Genomic DNA, 26,953 nt, shown 5'->3' with positions numbered 1-26,953 from the left:
AAAGAATAGAATATAGCCTACTTTACTGATGCCTTGTCCAAAAAACCCTCCGTCAGGAATATGTTAGGAATCGAACCAGCAACCTTTGGGTGTTCAAGCCGAAGCTCTAACCAGTGAGCTACAACTCTGCTTGGCAGTGATGTGAAAATGTGTGTCTCAGGAATCTCGAATTCACATAGAAGTTAGCTTAAATTGTAGAAACAATAGGCCTATAGCTTTTTTTCAGCAGACATCGCAAACATAGCCTACACATTCGCTAAACGGAGAATATCATTCACTCATTATTTTAAAGTAGGCCTATGCTACTTCTCACGCCTATGCCTGCTCAGCATAGCTCTCTCTATCTCCCTCCCTCCTCTCGGCCGAGGTAGCTAGACCCTATAAGATGCTTCTCCCTAAATGAATGAAAGTTGTTTTAGAAAGTAGCCACGGTAGCCTGTAAAATGCGGCATGAAATCCTGGCTACTGTGTAATTGAAACCAGACTGCTCTTTGTTCCAGGTGACTAGGTCCGATCATTTTCGGCGGCGCGAACATATAGGCTACCTATTAAATGAATAGAAGTGAATTTGGGGAGTGAATTAGAACTAGCCACATTCACTTTTAGAGCATTTTAGTTGAAAGTCAAGTTTGCTTAAGGTTTGTTCAAGAACTCTTCCAAAGTTTTTACCTCAAACAACACAAATCAACACAAATACATGAACAGATAACTCAAACGTGCTGTATGTCATAATGAAACAAACAACCACAGATTATCAACAACACGGTCTGACACGAATGACACATGGCTTAGTGCAAACTGAATTTATGACCAAACGATTTCATTCGTGCACGAAGCGCCATCTAGCAATCATTATGTGTAAGTAAAAGCCTCCCAGTCTAAGGACTCAGCGGTCATTTGACCGCCTCGCCGCGCTTTAAGTAGTTCACAACAGCACGGCGCTTCTAGTAGGTCGTCAAAGCGGTCAAATGACCGGGGCGCGGCGCTTCTAGGTATAAGTGGGTCAGAACGGCGCGGCGCTTCTAGTGTTAAATAGAGGACACTATCTATAGACCCCTAAATAGAGAACACTATCTATAGACCCTTAAATAGAGGACACTATCTATAGACCCTGAGATAGAGGACACTATCTATATAGACCCTTAAATAGAGGACACTGTCTATAGACCCTTACATAGAGGACACTATCTATAGACCCTTAAATAGAGGACACTATCTATAGACCCTTAAATAGAGGACACTATCTATAGACCCTTAAATAGAGGACACTATCTATAGACCCTTAAATAGAGGACACTATCTATAAACACCACTAACTAGAGGACACTATCTATAGACCCTTAGATAAAGGACACTATCTATATAGACCCTTACATAGAGGACACTATCTATAGACCCTTAAATATAGGACACTATCTATAGACCCTTAAATAGAGGACACTATCTATAGACCCTTAAATAGAGGACACTATATACAGACCCTTAAATAGAGGACACTATCTATAGACCCTTAAATAGAGGACACTATCTATAGACCCTTACATAGAGGACACTGGCCCAATCCCAATGTCAGCCCTAAAGACTAGGACTAAGGACTCACAGACTTAATTGATCTCAGGTGCTAAGTGAGTGAGTGTGTGAGGCCACATGTGCTCAGAGAGGTATTTTGGGATTGGGACAGCACTTCACTAGATCCCATGTACCTTGGCGATGTTTACTAACAAAGACGTTGCTAACATTTGCACCATGCACGTGTGTGTTGTGCGTGCTGTTGTTTACCTTTATTTCCGGATTTTTCTAGAATCTCCGCGGTAAACGTCACAACACTTTGAACTGTGGGTAATTCCCTTAGGTTAAGTCTGCACCGATGCAGACTCACGGAAAGGGCTCGATAAGTGTGTACTCAAACCCTCACGCCCGTTGTAATTCGACATTGGGACAGCCCTAAGCCCTTATGAATTTCGCAAGAACGCGCACCAAAGTCTGTGAGTCCGTGAGTCCGGACATTGGGATTCAGCCACTATCTATAGACCCTTAAATAGAGGACACTATCTATAGACCCTTAAATAGAGGACACTATCTATAGACCCTGAGATATAGGACACTATCTATAAACACCATTAAATAGACGCCTGCTGATTGTGACGTTGTGTATGATCCCAGCGATAGCCTGCTGGTTGTGACCTTGAGACTTAGGTTCTGACCTTGTATATGATCCCAGCGATGAGCGTGTAGCGACTCATGGCCGAGTTCTGGTACAGATAGCAGGAGCCCTGCTCCCCACACTGGTCCTGCCACAGCAGGCACGAGATGTCGATCACAGAACCAAATGCAATGGGACCCGGGATGCCACCTGTGGACGTGAGGAGAAAGAACCGTGTCATCTTTCACCAGCCAGAGGGGTTAATCTCTTTGAGATATCTGGACACATATTTACAGTGTAACAAGTCCACATGGATTTTATCGCAGTAACAAGGTAGAAGAAACTCTCTCTCCTAGCATGAACAGCAACCTACCAAGAGTCCGCACCACGATCCACTGGATCCCGAGGCCAAAAGACCGCTGGCTGTCTGGAACACACCTAAAGGAGAGGACATGTCAAATAGGACATCGGGCTCGTTACAACACACCTACAGGAGAGGACATGTCAAATAGGACATAGGGCTCGTTACAACACACCTACACGAGAGGACATGTCAAATAGGACATCGGGCTCGTTACAACACGCCTACACGAGAGGACATGTCAAATAGGACATCGGGCTCGTTACAACACGCCTACAGGAGAGGACATGTCGAATAGGACATCGGGCTCGTTACAACACACCTACAGGAGAGGACATGTCAAATAGGACATGGGGCTCGTTACAACACACCTACAGGAGAGGACATGTCAAATAGGACATCGGGCTCGTTACAACACACCTACAGGAGAGGACATACTTTTACATTCTCACAATGTATTTCCTTTTCTCCAAACCCTTCTGGGGCAACCAGTAAAAGAGTATTAGACTTCAATGTTTGGATTGTTTTATAGGTGTGGATTACCTGAGTTAATACTAATGTCTAACCGCAAATCCAACCGCAAAGGACACCAATTTTCTTTGTGATTGAAGAGTGTATCGCAAATAAGTAAATGTTCTTCCTTAAATACAGGGGGCATAGTAAGTATTTGACCCGTATGTTCAATTCCCACAGGAGCAGCAGAATTGTTTATATGTTTTTATTTTTAAAGGCCTATTCCATGGATCCAGGATACTTTGCATCCTGATAAAGTTCTCTTGGCCTTTGGAATCAAAATAGCCCCACATCATCACATACCCTTCAACATAGCTAGAGATTGACATGGTGCGTTTTCCAGTAGGCCTATTAGCCTGTTGGATTTGCGTTGAGCTCAATGAGCATTCTATGACCAGAAGAGGTGCTGCAGGTGTGCTGATGGTGTAAGTGAGCAGGTGTGCTGATGTCGTGTGCTGATGGTGTAAGTGAGCAGGTGCAGCAGGTGTGCTGATGGTATAAGTGAGCAGGTGCAGCAGGTGTGCTGATGGTGTAAGTGAGCAGGTGTGCTGATGTCGTGTGCTGATGGTGTAAGTGAGCAGGTGCTGCAGGTGTGCTGATGGTGTAAGTGAGCAGGTGCAGCAGGTGTGCTGATGGTGTAAGTGAGCAGGTGTGCTGATGTCATGTGCTGATGGTGTAAGTGAGCAGGTGCAGCAGGTGTGCTGATGGTGTAAGTGAGCAGGTGTGCTGATGGTGTAAGTGATGGTGTAAGTGAGCAGGTGCAGCAGGTGTGCTGATGGTGTAAGTGAGCAGGTGTGCTGATGGTGTAAGTGATGGTGTAAGTGAGCAGGTGCAGCAGGTGTGCTGATGGTGTAAGTGAGCAGGTGCAGCAGGTGTGATGATGGTTAAGTGAGCAGGTGTGCTGATGGTGTAATGAGCGGGTGCAGCAGGTGTGCTGATGGTGTAAGTGAGCGGGTGCAGCAGGTGTGATGATGGTGTAAGTGAGCAGGTGTGATGATGGTGTAAGTGAGCAGGTGTGATGATGGTGTAAGTGAGCAGGTGCAGCAGGTGTGCTGATGGTGTAAGTGAGCAGGTGTGATGATGGTGTAAGTGAGCAGGTGCAGCAGGTGTGCTGATGGTGTAAGTGAGCAGGTGTGATGATGGTGTAAGTGAGCAGGTGTGATGATGGTGTAAGTGAGCAGGTGTGCTGATGTCGTGTGCTGATGGTGTAAGTGAGCAGGTGCAGCAGGTGTGCTGATGGTGTAAGTGAGCAGGTGTGCTGATGGTGTAAGTGAGCAGGTGCAGCAGGTGTGATTATGGTGTAAGTGAGCAGGTGCAGCAGGTGTGATGATGGTGTAAGTGAGCAGGTGTGCTGATGGTGTAAGTGAGCAGGTACAGCAGGTGTGCTGATGGTGTAAGTGAGCAGGTGCAGCAGGTGTGCTGATGGTGTAAGTGAGCAGGTGTGCTGATGGTGTAAGTGAGCAGGTGTGCTGATGGTGTAAGTGAGCATGTGCAGGGCAGCAGGTGTGCTGATGGTGTAAATGATGGTGCAAGTGAGCAGGTGAGGGACATACCTGAGGGTGGCGGTCAGAGCAGGGATGCTGCAGAGGAAGGTGAAGAGGATGACGATGAAGAGGAAGGTGAGGAATGTGGCCATGTGGTGGCAGGAGGAAGAGCATTTCCCGGCCACCGCCAGCCCTTCCTCACCCCACGTCACGTTGCCCACCACACAGCCACACCCGGAGAACACCTGCACACACAAAAAGAGTACACCTGAATACACCTGCACAGACCAATAGAGTTCACCTGCACACACCAATAGAGTTCACCTGAAAACACCAATAGAATACACCTGAATACACCAATAGAGTTCACCTGCACACACCTGCACACACCAATAGAGTTCACCTGCACACACCTGCACACACCAATAGAGTTCACCTGCACACACCAATAGAGTTCACCTGAATACACCAATAGAATACACCTGCACACACCAATAGAGTTCACCTGCACACACCAATAGAGTTCACCTGCACACACCTGCACATACCAATAGAGTTCACCTGCACACACCTGCACACACCAATAGAATACACCTGCACACACCAATAGAGTACACCTGAATACACCTGCAGACACCAATAGAGTTCAGCTGCACACACCTGCACATACCAATAGAGTTCACCTGAATACACCAATAGAGTTCACCTGCACACACCAATAGAGTACACCTGCACACACCAATAGAGTTCACCTGAATACACCTGCACACACCAATAGAATACACCTGAATACACCTGCACACACCAATAGAATACACCTGAATACACCTGCACACACCAATAGAGTACACCTGAATACACCAATAAAATACACCTGAATACACCTGCACACACCAATAGAATACACCTGAATACACCTGCACACACCAATAGAGTACACCTGAATACACCAATAGAATACACCTGCACACACCAATAGGGTACACCTGCACACACCTGCACACACCAATAGAGTTCACCTGCACACACCAATAGAGTTCACCTGAATACACCTGCACACACCAATAGAATACACCTGAATACACCTGCACACACCAATAGGGTACACCTGCACACACCTGCACACACCAATAGGGTTCACCTGCACACACCTGCACACACCAATAGAGTACACCTGAATACACCTGCACACACCAATAGAGTACACCTGAATACACCTGCACACACCAATAGAATACACCTGAATACTCCTGCACACACCAATAGAGTACACCTGAATACACCTGCACACACCAATAGTGGGACAGACACTCTTAGAGCAGTTTTAATTCACACTCAGGGTCTGAAGACTATTGCCTGCCCTCTAGTGGCGTTCTCAGGTAACATGCGCACTGCTCTTAGCCAGGTTTCCTTGACAACACAGCCAGGTGTGGACACAATAGTACACCAACACTTGGTCCAAAAGCAAGTACACCCCCAGTACACATGAGTCCCAAGTAACACACTTGACAGATATTTACACTTCTAGTCATGACGTACAAGTCTAGAATAGCAGTAGTCTGTAGCTGGGCTGTCAACACCTGTCCGCTGTTGTGGGTGTGTATGTGTGTGTGTGTGTGTGGTCTGGCTGTAATAACCTACCTGTCTGCCGTTGTGTGTGTGTGTATGTGTGGGCAATAATAACCTACCTGTCTTCCGTTGTGTGTGTGTGTGTGTGTGTGTGTGTGTGTGTGGGCAATAATAACCTACCTGTCTCCCGTTGTGTGTGTGTGTGTGTGTGTGGGGGGGGGGGTGGGCAATAATAACCTACCTGTCTCCCGTTGTGTGTGTGTGTGTGGGGGGGCAATAATAACCTACCTGTCTCGCGTTGTGTGTGTGTGTGTGTGTGTGTGTGTGTGTGGGCAATAATACCCTACCTGTCTGGCGTTGTGTGTGTGTGTATGTGTGGGCAATAATAACCTACCTGTCTGGCGTTGTGTGTGTGTGTGTGTGTGTGTGTGTGTGTGTGTGTGTGTGTGTGTGTGTGTGTGTGTGTGTGTGGGCAATAATACCCTACCTGTCTGGCGTTGTGTGTGTGTGTATGTGTGGGCAATAATACCCTACCTGTCTCGCGTTGTGTGTGTGTGTGTGTGTGTGTGTCTGGGCAATAATAACCTACCTGTCTGGCGTTGTGTGTGTGTGTGTGTGTGTGTGTGTGGGCAATAATACCTTACCTGTCTGGCGTTGTGTGTGTGTGTGTGGTTGATGGCGGTGCAGCCGGCGTGGCAGGGCGAGTAGTACATGACTCCGTCCGCTCCACACACGGGGTTGTAGAGCTCCGTCACACAGTGGCAGCCCGCGTTACAGCTCACCGTCAGGTTCCCCTCCAGAGAACTGCACACAGAGAACCAGCGTTAGAACCCCAGGTTCCCCTCCAGAGAACTGCACACAGAGAACCAACGTTAGAACCCCAGGTTCCCCTCCAGAGAACTGCACACAGAGAACCAACGTTAGAGAACCAACGTTAGAACCTCTGGGGTGGAGAGGAGGCAGGTCAGAGACACGGAGAGAGGGACAGAGAGAAATGGACAGATGGAGAGAGGGACAGAGAGAATGAAAGAAAGAAGAGAATAACCGTGCAAAAGAGCAAAGAAACATTTAAAGAGATGAATCTGCACCGAGGCTGCACATCTAATCCTGTACGCAATACTTGTGTGAGCTGCACATCTAATCCTGTACTCAATACTTGTGTGAGTTGCACATCTAATCCTGTACTCAATACTTGTGCTGTTTTGTTTCCAGCTGCCTGCAGCAGGTCTCCTGCCTCTCACCTTCTCCTCTCTTCCTGTGAGAGGACGGTAGCCGCCTGCGTTGAGGCCTGGCAGGAGCCTGATTGGACAGAGCAGAGCACCCCACCTGAGCTTCATGGTGTGTGAGAGTGTGTCCTGCTGGACACCTGAGGCTGGCCACTCACACAGCCTGGCCGGGATGATGGGGTTCATCTGGTGAGACTGTTGTGCAACCAAACAGACAGGTGAGCCTGACAGCCGCACTTGTCATCTAGCCACACTTGACTTGGCAGGCGCTGAGGGTACTCCAGCCCTCAGAGAGAAGGCGCCTTCAAACCTTCAACTTCAGAGAGAAGCGCCTTCAAACCTTCAACTTCTACACTGACAGCTCTCAGGCTACTAGTAATAATGTCGTTGCTAATTCATCAGTGTGATACAGGACTAAGTATCCTCTCTGTAATCAATGGAGGATCTTTCTTCATGTGGTTTAAAGGTCTGTCTAAACCACTAATGAAGGCACAGTACCAGGCCTCTGGTCCTCAGTAGTCCTGCCTGCCCCCAGTGGTCATTAGTAGTATTGCATGCCCCCAGTGGTCATCAGTAGCATTGCCTGTCCCTTCCCAGTCATCTCAATCTCAATTCTGGCTAATCTGCTTTACGATGTTTGTTTTGTTAATTTTACAATTTGGCACTTCAATTATCATTATATTTAATGTTTATATAGCTACATACAATATACAATGTCTGTATTGTGCAGCATAAAAAACTACTGTAATTTTGTCATACACACTTACCTATTTCTCTGTAAAGTTTCTAGTTTTTTTGGGTGCCTGGGTGATTGATCTCTTTAGTATAGTCTGGGTGATTGATCTCTTTAGTATAGCCTGAGTGATTGATCTCTTGATGAGTTGGTGCTATATGGGAGGTCACGTGGTGTACGGTTATACCTGTTGCTGTACATGCGCTATAGTGCAGATGGTGCTATATGGGAGGTCACGTGGTGTATGGTCATACCTGTTGCTATACACGCTCTATAGTGCAGATGGTGCTATATGGGAGGTCACGTGGTGTATGGTCATACCTGTTGCTATACACGCTCTATAGTGCAGATGGTGCTATATGGGAGGTCACGTGGTGTATGGTCATACCTGTTGCTGTACACGCTCTATAGTGCAGATGGTGCTATATGGGAGGTCACGTGGTGTATGGTCATACCTGTTGCTGTACATGCTCTATAGTGCAGATGGTGCTATATGGGAGGTCACGTGGTGTATGGTCATACCTGTTGCTATACACGCTCTATAGTGCAGATGGTGCTATATGGGAGGTCACGTGGTGTATGGTCATACCTGTTGCTATACACGCTCTATAGTGCAGATGGTGCTATATGGGAGGTCACGTGGTGTATGGTCATACCTGTTGCTGTACATGCTCTCACTCTCATACGGGTCCAGGTCCACGTTGTGGTGTTGGTGTAGTGGCTGGCTGGGCCTGTAGGGGGCAGTGACGCCTGCCATGGGCATGTTGGGGCAGTGGATGAGGAAGATGAAGATGGCCGTGAGGCTGACCACCGCACACACCATGCAGAAGCGCACGATGCCCCGGCAGCGCAGGTTCAGCTTCTTCACGATGTAGCCGCCCAGGAAGGTACCGCCGCCCCCTGCTGGTACCACCATGTACCCTACAGGACACAACACACAGAGCAGTCTTAGAACCCTACAGGACTCAACACACAGAGCAGTCTTAGAACCGGAAACACACGGAGCAGTCTTAGAACAGGAAACACCACCATGTACCCTACAGGACACAACACACAGAGCAGTCTTAGAACCCTACAGGACACAACACACAGAGCAGTCTTAGGACAGGAAACACACGGAGCAGTCTTAGAACCGGACAGAACACACGGAGCAGTCTTAGAACAGGAAACACACGGAGCAGTCTTAGAACAGGAAACACATAAAGCAGTCTTAGAACAGGAAACACACGGAGCAGTCTTAGAACAGGAAACACACGGAGCAGTCTTAGAACCGGACAGAACACACGGAGCAGTCTTAAAACAGGAAACACACAGAGCAGTCTTAGAACAGGAAACACACTGAGCAGTCTTAGAACAGGAAACACACGGAGCAGTCTTAGAACCGGACAGAACACACGGAGCAGTCTTAGAACCGGACAGAACACACGGAGCAGTCTTAGAACAGGAAACACACGGAGCAGTCTTAGAACCGGACAGAACACACGGAGCAGTCTTAGAACAGGAAACACACGGAGCAGTCTTAGAACCGGACAGAACACACGGAGCAGTCTTAGAACCAGGCAGAACACACAGAGAAGTCTTAGAACAGGAAACACATGGAACAATCTTAGAACAGGACAGAACACACAGGAAACACACGGAGCAGTCTTAGAACAGGACAGAACACACAGGAAACACACGGAACAGTCTTAGAACAGGACAGAACACATGGAGCAGTCTTGGGGGCATGGCTTCATATTTGAATTGTAAATGTATTGCAGAACACTTTTATCATCTGGGCTGCTACTCCAAGTATGCCCACATGATGCTCAATAAAAATGATTGGTATCATCATGTAGGGTTGTAAAGCTTGCGATACTTTAGCAGTCAGCGCTGTGCTCTCTGGTGGAGCAGCTTTGGTATTTACAACATCTACGGATGTTTATATGAAGAATATCATTCGCACCTTCCTAAAGTCATGCCATAGCTCATTTTTTGATAAAGAAGTTTTTTTTTTTTTGCCTAAACCATCATCATTCAATTTTTGGTTAACTTTTTTGTGTTTTCTGAAAAACTTGAGAGACAAAAGACTTATGTCATCATTTGAGGAAGGTGATGCTGTGTGCCATTATTTGAGGAAGGTGATGTTCTAGGACAATAAAGACTCTATCTTATCTTATCTTATCTTATCTTATGTGAACCTGAGGTGATCGCATTGAGCTGGTGCTGTGAGAGCAACAGGCCATGACCATCTCAGATACAAGTGTGTGTGTGTGTGTGTGTTCGTCTCACGACCATCTCAGATACGAGCGTGTGTGTGTGTGTGCTCCCGTCAAGACCATCTCAGATACGAGTGTTTGTGCTTGTGTGTTTGTGTTTGTGCTTGTGTTTGTATTTGTTTGTATGTGTGTGTTTGTGTTTGTATTTGTGTGTGTGTTTGTGCATCTCAGATACGAGTGTGTGTGTGTGTGTGTGTGTGTGTGTGTGCTCCTGTCATGACCATCTCAGATACGAGCGTGTGTGCTTGTGTTTGTGTGTGTTTGTATTTGTGTGTGTGTTTGTGTGTGTGTGTTTGTGTTTGTGTGTGTTTGTGCTTGTGTTTGTGCTTGTGTGTGTTTGTGTTTGTGTGTGTTTGTCTTTGTGCTTGTGTTTGTTTGTGCTTGTGTTTGTATTTGTGCTTGTGTGTTTGTTTTTGTGTGTTTGTGTTTGTGTTTGTGCTTGTGCTTGTGCTCGTGTGTGTTTGTGCTTGTGTGTGTTTGTGCTTGTGTTTGTTTGTGTGTGTTTGTGTGCTTGTGCTTGTGTTTGTGTTTGTTTGTATTTGTGTGTATGTTTGTGTTTGTGCTTGTGCTTGTGTGTGTGTTTGTTTGTGTTTGTTTGTGTTTGTGTTTGTTTGTGTTTGTGTTTGTGTGTGTTTGTGTTTGTGCTTGTGTTTGTGTTTGTGTTTGTTTTTGTGTTTGTGTGTGTTTGTGTTTGTGTGTTTGTGGTTGTGTTTGTGCTCGTGTGTGTGTTTGTGTTTGTGTGTGTTTGTGTTTGTGTTTGTGCTTGTGTTTGTGTTTGTTTGTGTTTGTGTGTGGTTGTGTTTGTGCTTGTGTTTGTGTTTGTGTGTGTTTGTGTTTGTGTGTGGTTGTGTTTGTGTTTGTGTGTGTTTGTTTGTGTTTGTGTTTGTGTTTGTGTTTGTGCTTGTGCTTGTGCTTGTGCTTGTGCTTGTGTGTGTGTTTGTGTGTGTTTGTGTTTGTGCTTGTGCTCACCAAACCAGGTGGCTGCCTCTGATGCACTCAAGTTGAACTGGGACTCCAGGAACTTGGGCCCAAAGGTGGACATGCCGGCTATGAGAGTGGCCTCAGTAGCCCCCGCCAGACACAGAAAGATGAAGGTAGAGTTCTTCAGGAGAAGAAGAACAGACCTGAGAGAACATGAGAAGAGAAGGGAAGAGAAGAGAACGTGAAGAGAAGAGTTTGAATAGAAGAGTAATAGAATACATGACAACAACAGAGGGTTTGGACACACACTAGTGGGCACACGCGTGCTAGCGTGCACACACACACACACACACACACACACACAGACAGACACACATACATTGTACTTTCTCATCATATCTCATCACAATGACGCCCAGTATCTTTCCTTAGAGTTTTACTGAAGCTCCACAAAAACAGCAAACCGTGTTCAGTATTAAACTATCTACAGTAGCCTGCTAATGTTGCCTTGGCATTCATATCCGTGTTCAGTATTTGAGTAGCTAGCCTGCTAATGTTGCCATGGCATTCATATCCGTGTTCAGTATTACACTAGGTAGCCTACTAATGCTGCCATAACCGCCCATATGGAAAAGATATAGAAAAAACTCACAGTATATGCCAGCAATGTGTTTTATATATAAAACTAGTATGATTTACTCTTGAAAGCGTCCCCTTTCTCGTTTTCCTCATACAACGTCATATATAGTCCTTACAGGTAGGGTTGGGCACCGAAACACGGTTCTAGTAAGGAACCGGTGCCAACGCAAACGATAGTAACCATACCGAATAACAACGTGAATTTCGGTGCCTCATTTCGGTGCTTCATTTAAATGGCGTTTTTTCTTTTTTTTTTTTTTTTTTAAATACGATGCATCACTGCACATCATGCGCCACATCTAACTTCTTGCTCTGATAGCAACACATCCAGATACAGCTAGCCAACATAAACACTAGATGCTTAAAGCAGAGGGATGCAACACATAGCCTACTGTAGATTAGAGCTCACGTGAGCCCATGTCAAGTAGCTCTTGTCAAAATCTTGCAGTACACAAAAGGCTATGAAACAACATCAACAGTATAGCCTACTTTACTCAATAACCTTGCTAATGCGCTAACTGGGATCTATTTTAAATGTCATCAGCGAATTGTAATGTGAAAACGTTGTTTCACGAGTGTTCCTTACTTACAACATAGTTACATTACATTTATTTTTTCATATGCATGAGGCCAATATAGTATCACAATGAATATGAAGATCACGCTAAATGTTAGCTTGCTAAACCATAAATATGCAGGTTACAAACATACCTATGCGTTGATATCCCTGAGCTGTCAAATAGGCTAACCATCTCCGGCGTAGGTATCGCTAATCAAGCTGCTCATACAGGGGTAGCCTATGTTAGCGCATTGGCTACTAGTTGCTTTTTTAAAAATGCCTGCGCTGGGAATCAAAACACTTCAGCATCAGCATATGTAACATGTTTAAAACTATTCCGTGTTATGAGGGAAGAAATATTTCTTGAAGCATTTGGGAACACTCTGAACGAACTTGAAAGCAGAGTCCCTCAACGTTACATTAGATTACTTAGAAATGCATTTGACCTGGCAGTTCTATGGCAAGCCATTTTAACATAGCCTACCTTATAGCAAGCCAACATGAAAGCAGAGCTTACCATTGTTTGTGCACCCATGGCAAGCTGTTTTAACATTTAAATATATTATGCATAGAAGCAATGAGATATTGATAGTAAATTGAGTATAACAGTTCAAATTCATATTTTGTGTGTGATGAAATTGATATTATTGGGGTAACATATGTTATTGGAGTGAACATATAAGGAGCTAAATAGTCTATAAGATGCAGATACAACACAGCTAATGCCGGAAACAAAAGAGGTACTTGAACAGCCTTCCGTGCATATAGCCTAAGTATTCATGCTAGTCCATTTCATTGTAAAAAAAAAAAAGTACCGGTTCAGGCACCGTTTTGGCACCGGCACAGTTTTAAAAGTATCGATTTGGCACCGGTATTGGATAAAACCCAAACGATACTCAACCCTACTTACAGGTTACAATGTTTTATATGTTTTAGGTTGCACAGATTTAGCAAGGATCTTATAATGGTTTCACTGTCATGTAAAAATCTATCATTGTCCTCCTGTGTGCTCCTAATGTCTCCTACTGAGGGCTGAACACTAGCGTCTCTACTAATGTCTCCTACTGAGAGCTGAACACTTGTGTCTCCACTAATGTCTCTTACTGAGGGCTGAACACTAACGTCTCTACTAATGTCTCCTACTGAGGGCTGAATACTTGCGTCTCTACTAATGTCTCCTACTGAGAGCTGAACACTTGCGTCTCTACTAATGTCTCCTACTGAGAGCTGAACACTTGCGTCTCTACTAATGTCTCCTACTGAGAGCTGAACACTTGTGTCTCTACTAATGTCTCCTACTGAGGGCTGAACACTGACGTCTCTACTAATGTCTCCTACTGAGAGATGAACACTAGCGTCTCTACTAATGTCTCCTACTGAGAGCTGAACACTTGCGTCTCTACTAATGTCTCCTACTGAGAGATGAACACTTGCGTCTCTACTAATGTCTCCTACTGAGAGCTGAACACTGACGTCTCTACTAATGTCTCCTACTGAGAGCTGAACACTAACGTCTCTACTAATGTCTCCTACTGAGAGCTGAACACTGACGTCTCTACTAATGTCTCCTACTGAGGGCTGAACACTAGTGTATCTACTAATGTCTCCTACTGAGGGCTGAACACTTGTGTCTCTACTTATGTCTCCTACTGAAAGCTGAACACTAACGTCTCTACTAATGTCTTCAACACTAATGCAGTCAGATGTGCAAATCTCTCTTCAACACTACTGCAGTCAGATGTGCAAATGAAGCACTGCAGTCAGATGTGCAAATCTCTCTTCAACACTAATGCAGTCAGATGTGCAAATCTCTCTTCAACACTAATGCAGTCAGATGTGCAAATGAAGCACTGCAGTCAGATGTGCAAATCTCTCTTCAACACTAATGCAGTCAGATGTGCAAATCTCTCTTCAACACTAATGCAGTCAGATGTGCAAATGAAGCACTGGCACCTGTTGCCTCCAAATGAGGAGCGCTGCCCAGGGCAGAGGGGTGCTGAGGGAGGGTGTGTGGGGGGCACCTGGGCAGGTGTGGAGTGTGTGTGTGTGTGTGTGTGTGGAGTGTGTGTGTGAAGTGTGTGTGGTGTGTGTGTGTGGAGTGTGTGTGTGAAGTGTGTGTGTGTGGAGTGTGTGTGAAGTGTGTGTGTGTGTGTGTGTGTGTGTGTGTGTGTGTGTGTGTGTGTGTGTGTGTGTGTGTGTGTGTGTGTGTGCAGTGTGTGTGTGTATGAAGTGTGTGTGTGTGGAGTGTGTGTGTGAAGTGTGTGTGTGGAGTGTGTGTGTGAAGTGTGTGTGTGGAGTGTGTGTGTGTGAAGTGTGTGTGTGGAGTGTGTGTGTGTGTGGAGTGTGTGTGTGGAGTGTGTGTGTGAAGTGTGTGTGTGTGAAGTGTGTGTGTGTGGAGTGTGTGTGTGTGAAGTGTGTGTGTGTGTGAAGTGTGTGTGTGAAGTGTGTGTGGCGCCAGTGGAGGGTACCTGGGCATGTCCTTCACTGTCTTCCCAAACTGAGGGTCAGCTGCTCTCGCCTGGCTGCCATCTTTCAGCTGGTGTGCTTCAGATACCCGCATGGCCACGTAGCGCTGAGAGCCTGCACAGCAGAGAAAGAGAATCACACACACACACACACACACACACACACACACACACACACACACACACACACACACACATGGCCACGTAGCGCTGAGAGCCTGCACAGCAGAGGAAGAGAATCACACACACACACACACACACACACACACACACACACACACACACACACACACACACACACACATGGCCACGTAGCGCTGAGAGCCTGCACAGCAGAGAAAGAGAATCACACACACACACACACACACACACACACACACACACATGGCCGTGTAGCGCTGAGAGCCTGCACAGCAGAGAAAGAGAATCACACACACACACACACACACACACACACACATGGCCGTGTAGCGCTGAGAGCCTGCACAACGGAGGAAGATAATCACACACACACACACACACACACACACACACACACACACACATGGCCGTGTAGTGCTGAGACAGAGAAAGATAATCACACACACAGACGTGCCACACTAACACACTCCACACACACACACACACTCCACACAGGTCATTACAGACGTGCCACACTAACACACTCCACACACACACTCTACACTCCACACAGGTCATTACAGACACGCCACACTAACACACTCCACACACACACACAGGTCATTACAGACACACCACACTAACACACAAAAGACTGGACCAGACAGCAACAGGATGTGATGTCAGAGGGCGGTACCTGGGAGTTGTCGGGGGTAGCCGAGGATGGGCAGGGCAATGACCAGAGCAGCTGCCCCCCCCGCCAGGAAGCCGATCCACCACGCCCCCACCCACAGGGGGTTCTCCGGAGTCAGCTCGGTTCTAGGGGACAGAGCAGGAGAACCGGAAGATCAGAGAGAGAGAGGAGGCATCCTGTGTGTGACAGTAGAATTATGGCTGCATTCCTGATATCAGCGGAGAGATCTCTCATGGATGACCACTAGAGGAGGCTGTATTCCTGATATCAGCGGAGAGATCTCTCATGGATGACCACTAGAGGGAGGTGATGGACCTTCTGTCCTTCCACAGGAAGAGAGCATCTTTTCAAGAACTTCCCCTAGAGTTCATCTACAGGTCATGACATAAAAGACCCAGACATGACCTCTCACTACACCAACATTTACGTCCAGTTCATGACCTCTCTACACCCACAATGTAGTCCAGTTCTCTCACTGCACCCACACTGTTGTCCAGTTCTGTTTTTTGTTTCTTTTTTGTCTTTGGTAGACACTTCCGCCCAAAGCAAACAAAACATGTGAGGAGAAAGAATATGAACAACAGTGAGAAACATTTCAAGCATTAGTGACCATAAGTGGCCATGCTGTAAACAGGTCCAGACCCTGGTGGCCATAAGTGGCCACGCTGTAAACAGGTCCAGACCCTGGTGGCCATAAGTGGCCACGCTGTAAACAGGTCCAGACCCTGGTGGCCATAAGTGGCCACGCTGTAAACAGGTCCAGACCCTGGTGGCCATAAGCCATAAGTGGCCACGCTGTAAACAGGTCCAGACCCTGGTGGCCATAAGTGGCCACGCTGTAAACAGGTCCAGACCCTGGTGGCCATAAGTGGCCACGCTGTAAACAGGTCCAGACCCTGGTGGCCCCATAAGTGGCCACGCTGTAAACAGGTCCAGACCCTGGTGGCCATAAGCCATAAGTGGCCACGCTGTAAACAGGTCCAGACCCTGGTGGCCCCAGTGGCCACATCTGGCGTGGGCCCAGAGTAAACAGGAAGCAGCCCAACATCACTCACGTTTGATCCGTCTCTGTGTAGATGTTGAGGAAGAACCCTCCCAGCAGGTAACCAGCCGCAGGCCCGACAATGGCTGCTGTGTAGAAGATGCCTGGGAACCAGAGAGAGAGAGAGAGATTAAGAGAGAGGAAGGGAGAGAGAGAGATGAAGAGAGGGAGAGAGAGATTAAAAGATTAAGAGGGAGAGATGAGAGAGACATGAAGAGAGAGAGAGTAATGAGGAGAGTGAGAGAGAGACAGGGAGAGATGGAGAGAGAAGAGTGTACAGTAGAGAGAGAGATGAAGAGAGAGAAAGAGAGCAATGAGAAGAGAGAGAGAGAGAGATGAGAAGAGAGGTTGAAAAGTGGAGAGATCCCACTAGTGTGCCAACAAGGGATATCCTACTCCTGCGGCCAAAAGCTCCACACCGGAGCAGATAAACTCCTTTGTTGCCGTTGTTGTTCTGATCATGCGATCAATAACACTCCAGCTCATTGGACAAGACTATCATGCGATCAATAACACTCCAGCTCATTGGACAAGACTCACGCAGCCCATGGGCTGACCGCCTCTGATTGTCCCTGACGCCTTTGATCTCCAGGCCGCGGAGGCCATTCATGGGGCTCTATTGATGTCTGGGGTGGGGCCGCTGGTCCTCACGCATGAGGACAAACACATGAGGACGAAGGGCTACGGAAGCCCGAGAGGGACAAACATGAGCTGGCTCACAACTTCAGGAGAAATCAGGAGAAAATTGATTGGAAAAAGACAGAAAAGATCCTGGATAGTGAGGAGGAGCACTGTAAGCACCTGTAAGCGTATCTAAATTAGCTATGTACAAAAATTACATTTTACCGTGACTCAAGGAGCTGTAAACAGAGGCTACGTATACAAAACCGCTTGGAGCTCCAGTGGAATTTTGATTAGCGACGAGAATTCTTGGAGTAGCCGTTGATATACGGAGTGAAAGGGCGAAAATAGGCCAAACACCAGGCCAGCGCTAAACTCCTAGTGTGGTAAACAAAATCGGATATTTCAGGAGGTAAAAGGCCCGGTAAGAACCAAACCAGATTTTGTTCACATCTACACACCTATGACTACTGAAACATGTAAGGTTTATTTATCAAATGTTATTTTGAGGCATTAAAAAACACCATTGTTTTAGAATTTTCGAAGGAAAGGGGCGATAATTGGTGTCGTTACGATAGAACAGTACAAACTGGTGACAGTTAAAGAACAGGCCAGCTGCTGCTGATCAGGGCTGTTGCATGCCGTGCTCCTGAGCAGAGGGAGAGAGAACGGCAACATGGACAAGAAGCACTGAGAACAAAAACAGGGAACACACACAGTCGTAACAAAAGTAAAATGATGAAATCTCTCCTCCAACTCACACACACATCATTCTTTCCGCTGAATCAGTTCTGTTTTTTTAAGGCCATAATTACACAGCTAGCTGACAGGCTAAGTATAACCTCAACACATTAAGAGGAAACTGTAAACTGTGTGGTCAAACCGTGACTCATCACAAAACCCACACACACACGCACACAGATACTCCTAATAGTGCAGTCACACACAACTCTTGGGCAAGCACTTGGTGCAGCAGGATGAGTAAAGAGCTGTCACTCATCACAGGCCCTCTCATCTGTTTGCTTCTACGGGGCATTTCCTGAAGTCACCTACATCACATGAGAGGACTGTATACAAGTGTTTACATTGGCTAAAAGCCCTTTAACCTGATGAAAAGTGGGCTAAGAGCTCTTTGTTTGTGAGATGAGATATCAGAGGAGGCATCTCTAATCTCTGAGTGATGCTAGAAGACACATGTAATGGACTCAAGCAGAACCATCCAGCCTTCCTCCACCACCCAGTGTCACTATTAGGGCTGAGATGAGTGGTGCCTTCCTCCACCACCCAGTGTCCCTATTAGGGCTGAGATGAGTGGTGCCTTCCTCCACCACCCAGTGTCACTATTAGGGCTGAGATGAGTGGTGCCTTCCTCCACCACCCAGAGTCACTATTAGGGCTGAGATGAGTGGTGCCTTCCTCCACCACCCAGTGTCACTATTAGGGCTGAGATGAGTGGTGCCTTCCTCCACCACCCAGTGTCACTATTAGGGCTGAGATGAGTGGTGCCTTCCTCCACCACCCAGTGTCACTATTAGGGCTGAGATGAGTGGTGCCTTCCTCCACCACCCAGTGTCACTATTAGGGCTGAGATGAGTGGTGCCTTCCTCCACCACCCAGAGTCACTATTAGGGCTGAGATGAGTGGTGCCTTCCTCCACCACCCAGTGTCACTATTAGGGCTGAGATGAGTGGTGCCTTCCTCCACCACCCAGTGTCACTATTAGGGCTGAGATGAGTGGTGCCTTCCTCCACCACCCAGAGTCAGTATTAGGGCTGAGATGAGTGGTGCCTTCCTCCACCACCCAGTGTCACTATTAGGGCTGAGATGAGTGGTGCCTTCCTCCACCACCCAGAGTCAGTATTAGGGCTGAGATGAGTGGTGCCTTCCTCCACCACCCAGAGTCACTATTAGGGCTGAGATGAGTGGTGCCTTCCTCCACCACCCAGAGTCACTATTAGGGCTGAGATGAGTGGTGCCTTCCTCCACCACCCAGTGTCACTATTAGGGCTGAGATGAGTGGTGCCTTCCTCCACCACCCAGAGTCACTATTAGGGCTGAGATGAGTGGTGCCTTCCTCCACCACCCAGTGTCACTATTAGGGCTGAGATGAGTGGTGCCTTCCTCCACCACCCAGTGTCACTATTAGGGCTGAGATGAGTGGTGCCTTCCTCCACCACCCAGTGTCACTATTAGGGCTGAGATGAGTGGTGCCTTCCTCCACCACCCAGTGTCACTATTAGGGCTGAGATGGGTGGTGCCTTCCTCCACCACCCAGTGTCACTATTAGGGCTGAGATGAGTGGTGCCTTCCTCCACCACCCAGTGTCAGTATTAGGGCTGAGATGGGGGCGGTTTTCTAGCTCAGTGTAAGGGGGTTCATTCTAGGCATGCACGTGCTGTCTAGGCTTCTTCTGCTGTTGAAGGCACCAATGCAGCCTGGTAATGATTGATCTTCATACCTGATAGACATGCAACATGTTCCACGTGGTGTACGCATGTGGATGTATTCTATGTGATACTGCTCACCTATGTAGACTAGAGCTGTCAAGATTCTCAAAATCCTCGATTCGATTTAATTTACAATTTTAAAGTCACGATTCGATGAGATTTTCGATCTTTTATTTTTAATATTAGTATTAAGGCATTTCTTATGTAATGTCAGTTAATGCTTTTTTTTGGCCTTTTCCTATTCTGTTTCGGGAGGCTTTTATTTTGAAAGCTCTTTTTATTTTGAAAAAGTAAATTCCAACCGCGAAAATGTAAACAGAACAAACATTAAACATACATGTAAAAAAGTTAAATGAAACAACACAGAATGATCATTTGATTGGTTGTGCACACTCCGAAGAGACCCAAGGTTAGTGTTCATGGAATATGTATCATTTTGGACTGTAACTAGGTAATCTTGTCACTTGCTAAGTTGAGGTCTCTTGACACAACAGTTCAACACGTGTGTGTGTGTGTGTGTGTGTATGTGTTTGTGTTTTACGTCTTGGCATTCGTGCTGGATGTGACACTATGAGTGTGGCTACATCGTCGATTCTACCTTTGAGTTCAAAGTTCGAGACTGATATGTAATTTTGTGACACCCTTAATGTCTACAGTCAATTCAATTCAATTTAATGTCGCTTATAGAGCGCCAATACATTACACATGTCTCATGGTGCTTTACAGAGTGTTAGACATTCAGGTGCGTAGCTTAGCAACAGTGCTCACCTATGTAGACAGGTGCGTAGCTGGACTTGACGTTCTCGTCCAGGTAGGTGACCCCCAGCGTGTAGAGCGGCGTGGCGCCCACGCCGTGCAGGAACTGTCCGAGCATGAAGACGTAGCGGTAGCCGGAGAGGCCGCTGCCCGAGCTGTCCCGGCAGGCGTCCGTGGCGTTGCTGGAGCAGAGGCCCGTGCGCTCCGGTACGCTCACCTGGTACGGCGGCGTGGTGAAGTGCGGCAGCGCGAACACCAGAGAGCCCAGCGCCATCACCAGCACGCCCCAACCCAGCCAGCGCGGCTTGTGCCCCGTGCCCCCGAAGTAGCTGACGAAGGCGAGGCACACGCAGGCCGCGATGTCGTAGGAGCTGGCGATGAGGCCCGCCTGAGAGGGAAGGAGACACGTTAGCATTACCACACTGACTACGCTACATGGTTTACTACGTTAGCATTACCACACAGACTACGCCACATGGTTTACTACACGCTACATGGTTTACTACACGTTAGCATTACCACACAGACTACGCTATATGGTTTACGACACGTTAGCATTACCACACTGACTACGCTACATGGTTTACTACGTTAGCATTACCACACAGACTACGCCACATGGTTTACTACACGTTAGCATTACCACACTGACTACGCTACATGGTTTACTACGTTAGCATTACCACACAGACTACGCCACATGGTTTACTACACGTTAGCATTACCACACAGACTACGCCACATGGTTTATTACACGCTACATGGTTTACTACACGTTAGCATTACCACACAGACTACGCCACATGGTTTACTACACGTTAGCATTACCACACAGACTACGCCACATGGTTTATTACACGCTACATGGTTTACTACACGTTAGCATTACCACACAGACTACGCCACATGGTTTACTACACGTTAGCATTACCACACAGACGACGCCACATGGTTTATTACACGTTAGCATTACCACACTGACTACGCTACATGGTTTACTATGTTGGCATTACCACACTGACTACGCTACATGGTTTGCTACACACACATGTTGTGAGTATAGGCAATGTCATAGTAGCTGGCAATGAGACCAGTCTGAGAAAGGAGGACACACATTTGCATGGGCAACCCCATTTACATCCATGTTTGTCATGAGTAGTAGTAATAGAGGGATGTCTTCAGAACGCTAAACTGTGTATACGTCTACAGAACGCTAAACTGTGTATACGTCTACAGAACGTTAAACTGTGTACATACGTTTAGAACACTAAGCTGTGTATGTCTACAGAACACTAAACAGTATATACGTTTAGAACACTAAACTGTATATCATACTCCTCCTGTGTTCCTATTAGACGTCTACTCCTCCTGTGATCCTATCAGACGTCTACTCCTCCTGTGATCCTATCAAGACGACTCCTGTGTTCCTATCAGACGTCTACTCCTCCTGTGTTCCTATCAAGATGACTCCTCCTGTGATCCTAATCCTATCAGACGTCTACTCCTCCTGTGTTCCTATCAGACGTCTACTCCTCCTGTGATCCTATCAGACGTCTACTCCTCCTGTGATCCTATCAGACGTCTACTCCTCCTGTGTTCCTATCAGACGTCTACTCCTCCTGTGATCCTATCAGACGTCTACTCCTCCTGTGATCCTATCAGACGTCTACTCCTCCTGTGTTTCTATCAAGACGACTCCTCCTGTGTTCCTATCAGACGTCTACTCCTCCTGTGATCTTAATCCTATCAGACGTCTACTCCTCCTGTGATCCTATCAGACGTCTACTCCTCCTGTGTTCCTATCAGACGTCTACTCCTCCTGTGTTCCTATCAGACGTCTACTCCTCCTGTGTTCCTATCAGACGTCTACACCTCCTGTGTTCCTATCAGACGTCTACTCCTCCTGTGATCCTATCAGACGTCTACTCCTCCTGTGTTCCTATCATATCTACTCCTCCTGTGTTCCTATCAGACGTCTACTCCTCCTGTGTTCCTATCAGACGTCTACTCCTCCTGTGTTCCTATCAGACATCTACTCCTCCTGTGTTCCTAATCCTATCAGACGTCTACTCCTCCTGTGTTCCTATCATATCTACTCCTCCTGTGTTCCTATCAGACGTCTACTCCTCCTGTGTTCCTATCATATCTACTCCTCCTGTGTTCCTATCAGACGTCTACTCCTCCTGTGTTCCTATCATATCTACTCCTCCTGTGATCCTATCAGACGTCTACTCCTCCTGTGATCCTATCAGACGTCTACTCCTCCTGTGTTCCTATCAGACGTCTACTCCTCCTGTGTTCCTATCAGACGTCTACTCCTCCTGTGTTCCTAATCCTATCAGACGTCTACTCCTCCTGTGATCCTATCAGACGTCTACTCCTCCTGTGATCCTATCAGACGTCTACTCCTCCTGTGTTCCTATCAGACGTCTACTCCTCCAGTGTTTCTATCAAGACGACTCCTCCTGTGTTCCTATCAGACGTCTACTCCTCCTGTGTTCCTATCAGACGTCTACTCCTCCTGTGTTCCTATCAAGATGACTCCTCCTGTGATCCTATCAGACGTCTACTCCTCCTGTGTTCCTATCATATCTACTCCTCCTGTGTTCCTATCAGACGTCTACTCCTCCTGTGTTCCTATCAGACGTCTACACCTCCTGTGTTCCTATCAGACGTCTACTCCTCCTGTGATCCTATCAGACGTCTACTCCTCCTGTGTTCCTATCATATCTACTCCTCCTGTGTTCCTATCAGACGTCTACTCCTCCTGTGTTCCTATCAGACGTCTACTCCTCCTGTGTTCCTATCAGACATCTACTCCTCCTGTGTTCCTAATCCTATCAGACGTCTACTCCTCCTGTGATCCAATCAGACGTCTACTCCTCCTGTGTTCCTATCAGACGTCTACTCCTCCTGTGTTCCTATCAGACGTCTACTCCTCCTGTGTTCCTATCAGACGTCTACTCCTCCTGTGTTCTTAATCCAATCAGACGTCTACTCCTCCTGTGTTCCTATCAGACGTCTACTCCTCCTGTGTTCCTATCAGACGTCTACTCCTCCTGTGTTCCTAATCCAATCAGACATCTACTCCTCCTGTGTTCCTATCAGACGTCTACTCCTCCTGTGTTCCTAATCCAATCAGACGTCTACTCCTCCTGTGTTCCTATCAGACGTCTACTCCTCCTGTGTTCCTATCAGACGTCTACTCCTCCTGTGTTCCTATCAAGATGACTCCTCCTGTGATCCTAATCCTATCAGACGTCTACTCCTCCTGTGATCCTAATCCTATCAGACGTCTACTCCTCCTGTGTTCCTATCAGACGTCTACTCCTCCTGTGTTCCTATCAGACGTCTACTCCTCCTGTGTTCCTATCAGACGTCTACTCCTCCTGTGTTCCTATCAGACGTCTACACCTCCTGTGTTCCTATCAGACGTCTACTCCTCCTGTGTTCCTAATCCTATCAGACGTCTACTCCTCCTGTGTTCCTATCAGACGTCTACTCCTCCTGTGTTCCTATCAAGATGACTCCTCCTGTGTTCCTATCAGACGTCTACTCCTCCTGTGTTCCTATCAGACGTCTACTCCTCCTGTGTTCCTATCAAGATGACTCCTCCTGTGTTCCTATCAGACGTCTACTCCTCCTGTGTTCCTATCAGACGTCTACTCCTCCTGTGTTCCTATCAGACGTCTACTCCTCCTGTGTTCCTAATCCTATCAGACGTCTACTCCTCCTGTGTTCCTATCAGACGTCTACTCCTCCTGTGTTCCTATCAGACGTCTACTCCTCCTGTGTTCCTATCAGACGTCTACTCCTCCTGTGTTCCTAATCCTATCAGACGTCTACTCCTCCTGTGTTCCTATCGAGACGACTCCTGTACCTGGTAGCTGCGCAGGTCGAAGCGGCGCTCGATGGAGGTGATGACGGTGTTGATGAAGCCGTTGACGATCATGCCCTGCAGGAAGGAGGCCACGCACAGGAAGAAGAGCACCCAGCGCGGCGTGTTGAATGTCTGGATGGAGCGCGGCGTCAGCGCCCCCCAGCCGCACAGGTTCTCCGCGTCCGAGGGGACGAACTTTAACCCCTGCGCCCCCCCGTCCCCTAGCGCGTCCCCGCCACCCCCCCCCTGGAGGTCGTCTCCCGCCGGGCTGCCCAGGCTGGAGGCCGAGGGGCTGGAGGCCGAGGGACTGTCGTCCGCCTGAGACTCCACCGGGCTGGGCGTGTCCAGCGCCGGGCCGAGGGGGCCATTGTGGAAGTCCAGAAGCTCCTGTTTGGAGCTGAAGGATGCGTCAGCGTTGAGCAGGTTGGGCATGGCCCTCAGCAGGGCCGCGCAGGAGGGCTGAGGCTGCTGCCGTCGTCTCGTTGGGCTGCTGGCGTCGTCTCGTTGGGCTGCTGCAGTCGTCTCGTTGGGCTGCTCTTGTTGGGCGCTTGGGTCTTTATGTTTCTCCGTGCCACCAGCACAATGGGGAAGTCCGAGAGCTGCAAATCAATTGCTCTGGTTTACACCATGGGGTCCTTTTGGACTCTCGTTTACACCATGGGGTCCTTTTGGACTCTCGTTAACACCATGGGGTCCTTTTGGACTCTCGTTAACACCATGGGGTCCTTTTGGACTCAATTGCTCTCGTTTACACCATGGGGTCCTTTTGGACTCTGGTTTACACCATGGGGTCCTTTTGGACTCTCGTTAACACCATGGGGTCCTTTTGGACTCAATTGCTCTCGTTTACACCATGGGGTCCTTTTGGACTCGTTTACACCATGGGGTCCTTTTGGACTCAATTGCTCTCGTTTACACCATGGGGTCCTTTTGGACTCGTTTACACCATGGGGTCCTTTTGGACTTGTTTTGCCAGTTTGTTATCCAGTTTACATCATCCACTTTATACTGAGACATGGAGAGGAAGGGACTTTCTTAAAGTGCTGGAAATCTTCATTCTGTACAGAAAGAGAGGAGAATAGCAACATCAGTTTGTGGTATGAGTACAGAGTTTTCGGGGGGGGGGGGGGACTCCCTGATGAAGGCTACTTGGCCGAAACGCGTTGGAGTTTTTTAAAGGTTTAATGTGACGGAGCCGCTACAATAAAGGCTTCTTAACTTTTGTTACATGAGAGTGCCTTGGAGTTCCTCTGGTTTTTCCAATTGAATTTTTTCCCTTCCAAAGAGCAAACTAACTTTTTCTGAGTCCACGAAGCGCTCCTAGACAAACGTTTTCTAAATAATATTAAATATTGGTCAATATAATTTAATATAGGTAAATAATATTAAATATTGGTAAATAATATTATTACAAGAGCTTAACGACGTCCCCAACATCAGACTGGTGTAGAATCAGACCCGTGCAGTTAGTAGAGCTTTTGACTGTCTTGGCAAAGGGGAAAGGCGTTTGAGTTGCAGCTAATGGCAATATTAGACACCCGTGCGTTTTTGCTGTTCTTGGGAAATAATAGCCTTAAGTTAACCGCATGACCATGGCCATATGCCAGTGCTATGGACTCGGAAGTGATGTTTGAATGAATGTTATGGCCATGTCAGATAGAGTCTGTTTTAAATGCAAATTCTAACAGAATGCTACCGACGTGTGTCGGCATTGTAGTTCAGCAACCTGATCAGGCAACAGAAGCGCTAGGCAACCGCGGTTGTTGATGAGTAGCCTATGCAACGTTACGTGACTTTAACAGCCTGCTTACCAACATGGGTGCATTTGTGTCGGACTCAGCATGTTTATCCAACATGAACAATCCTGAAACGGTCCATTGTTTACGTGAGACATCGTAATTTCCATGAATGGCAACATGTGAGTTTGTCAGCGAAATGGGCTTGTTTTCCCCTATGCTGCAGTAGACTAAGCCAGAGTGAGAATTTGTGAGTGGCTAGAGTGTGGCGAGCGGGGGAATTGTGGGATTGCGGTAGAATTGTATTTTGCTTAATTTAACGACATCTTTGTAATTTTTTGTCCATAAATGACCAAACTCAGCACTGCACTCACGCATGCCATTAGCAAAACATGTGTCAAATTTTAGGTCAGTCGGATGAGCGGTTCGAGAGTTATGCATGGCACACAGAGTGACACACAGACAGACGTTCCTTGCATTAATAGATTGATAGATGATACTGTATTATAATATCAACTAATTCTGTTTCTTCTTCTTCTTCTTCTTAAATTTTACTATTTTCTAACATTCTGTAGAGTGCATCAGAGTGGAAGCAGTTTCACCCCCACCCACCAAAAAGGCTGAAAAGTCGTTGGCAAGCTTCTTCAAGAACCCCACTGCAAGTGCCACAGTAGCAATCAATCCCACTGCTGCCATAGAAGCTGATCTGAGTGCTTCCCTGCTGTCCTCCACAACTGACAACAAAGAGGACACACTTCTGTGGTGGACAACTCACAAAGTCAACTT

General features: G+C 47.2%; 1 protein-coding gene across 1 annotated transcript in view; it reads right to left on the bottom strand.

Annotated features, from left to right (window-relative positions):
* Nucleotides 1–24,863, bottom strand: part of slco4a1 (solute carrier organic anion transporter family, member 4A1) — a 32,666-nt gene extending 7,803 nt beyond the window's left edge. Inside the window, exons 1-11 of the mRNA XM_062542079.1 lie at nucleotides 24,432–24,863; nucleotides 20,564–20,939; nucleotides 16,741–16,831; nucleotides 15,689–15,810; nucleotides 14,875–14,986; nucleotides 11,257–11,411; nucleotides 8,686–8,950; nucleotides 6,715–6,874; nucleotides 4,571–4,746; nucleotides 2,517–2,581; nucleotides 2,205–2,353 (exon numbers count right to left, since the gene is read on the bottom strand). Coding sequence (XP_062398063.1) covers nucleotides 2,205–2,353; nucleotides 2,517–2,581; nucleotides 4,571–4,746; nucleotides 6,715–6,874; nucleotides 8,686–8,950; nucleotides 11,257–11,411; nucleotides 14,875–14,986; nucleotides 15,689–15,810; nucleotides 16,741–16,831; nucleotides 20,564–20,939; nucleotides 24,432–24,863 — 2,103 coding nt within the window. The remainder of the gene's footprint in view (nucleotides 1–2,204; nucleotides 2,354–2,516; nucleotides 2,582–4,570; nucleotides 4,747–6,714; nucleotides 6,875–8,685; nucleotides 8,951–11,256; nucleotides 11,412–14,874; nucleotides 14,987–15,688; nucleotides 15,811–16,740; nucleotides 16,832–20,563; nucleotides 20,940–24,431) is intronic.
* Nucleotides 24,864–26,953: the final 2,090 nt, after the last annotated feature.

Source organism: Sardina pilchardus, chromosome 7 (genome assembly GCF_963854185.1).
Source record: "Sardina pilchardus chromosome 7, fSarPil1.1, whole genome shotgun sequence".
In the NCBI taxonomy this organism is placed as follows: Eukaryota; Metazoa; Chordata; class Actinopteri; order Clupeiformes; family Clupeidae; genus Sardina; species Sardina pilchardus.
This window is presented reverse-complemented; position numbering and strand designations above follow the sequence as displayed.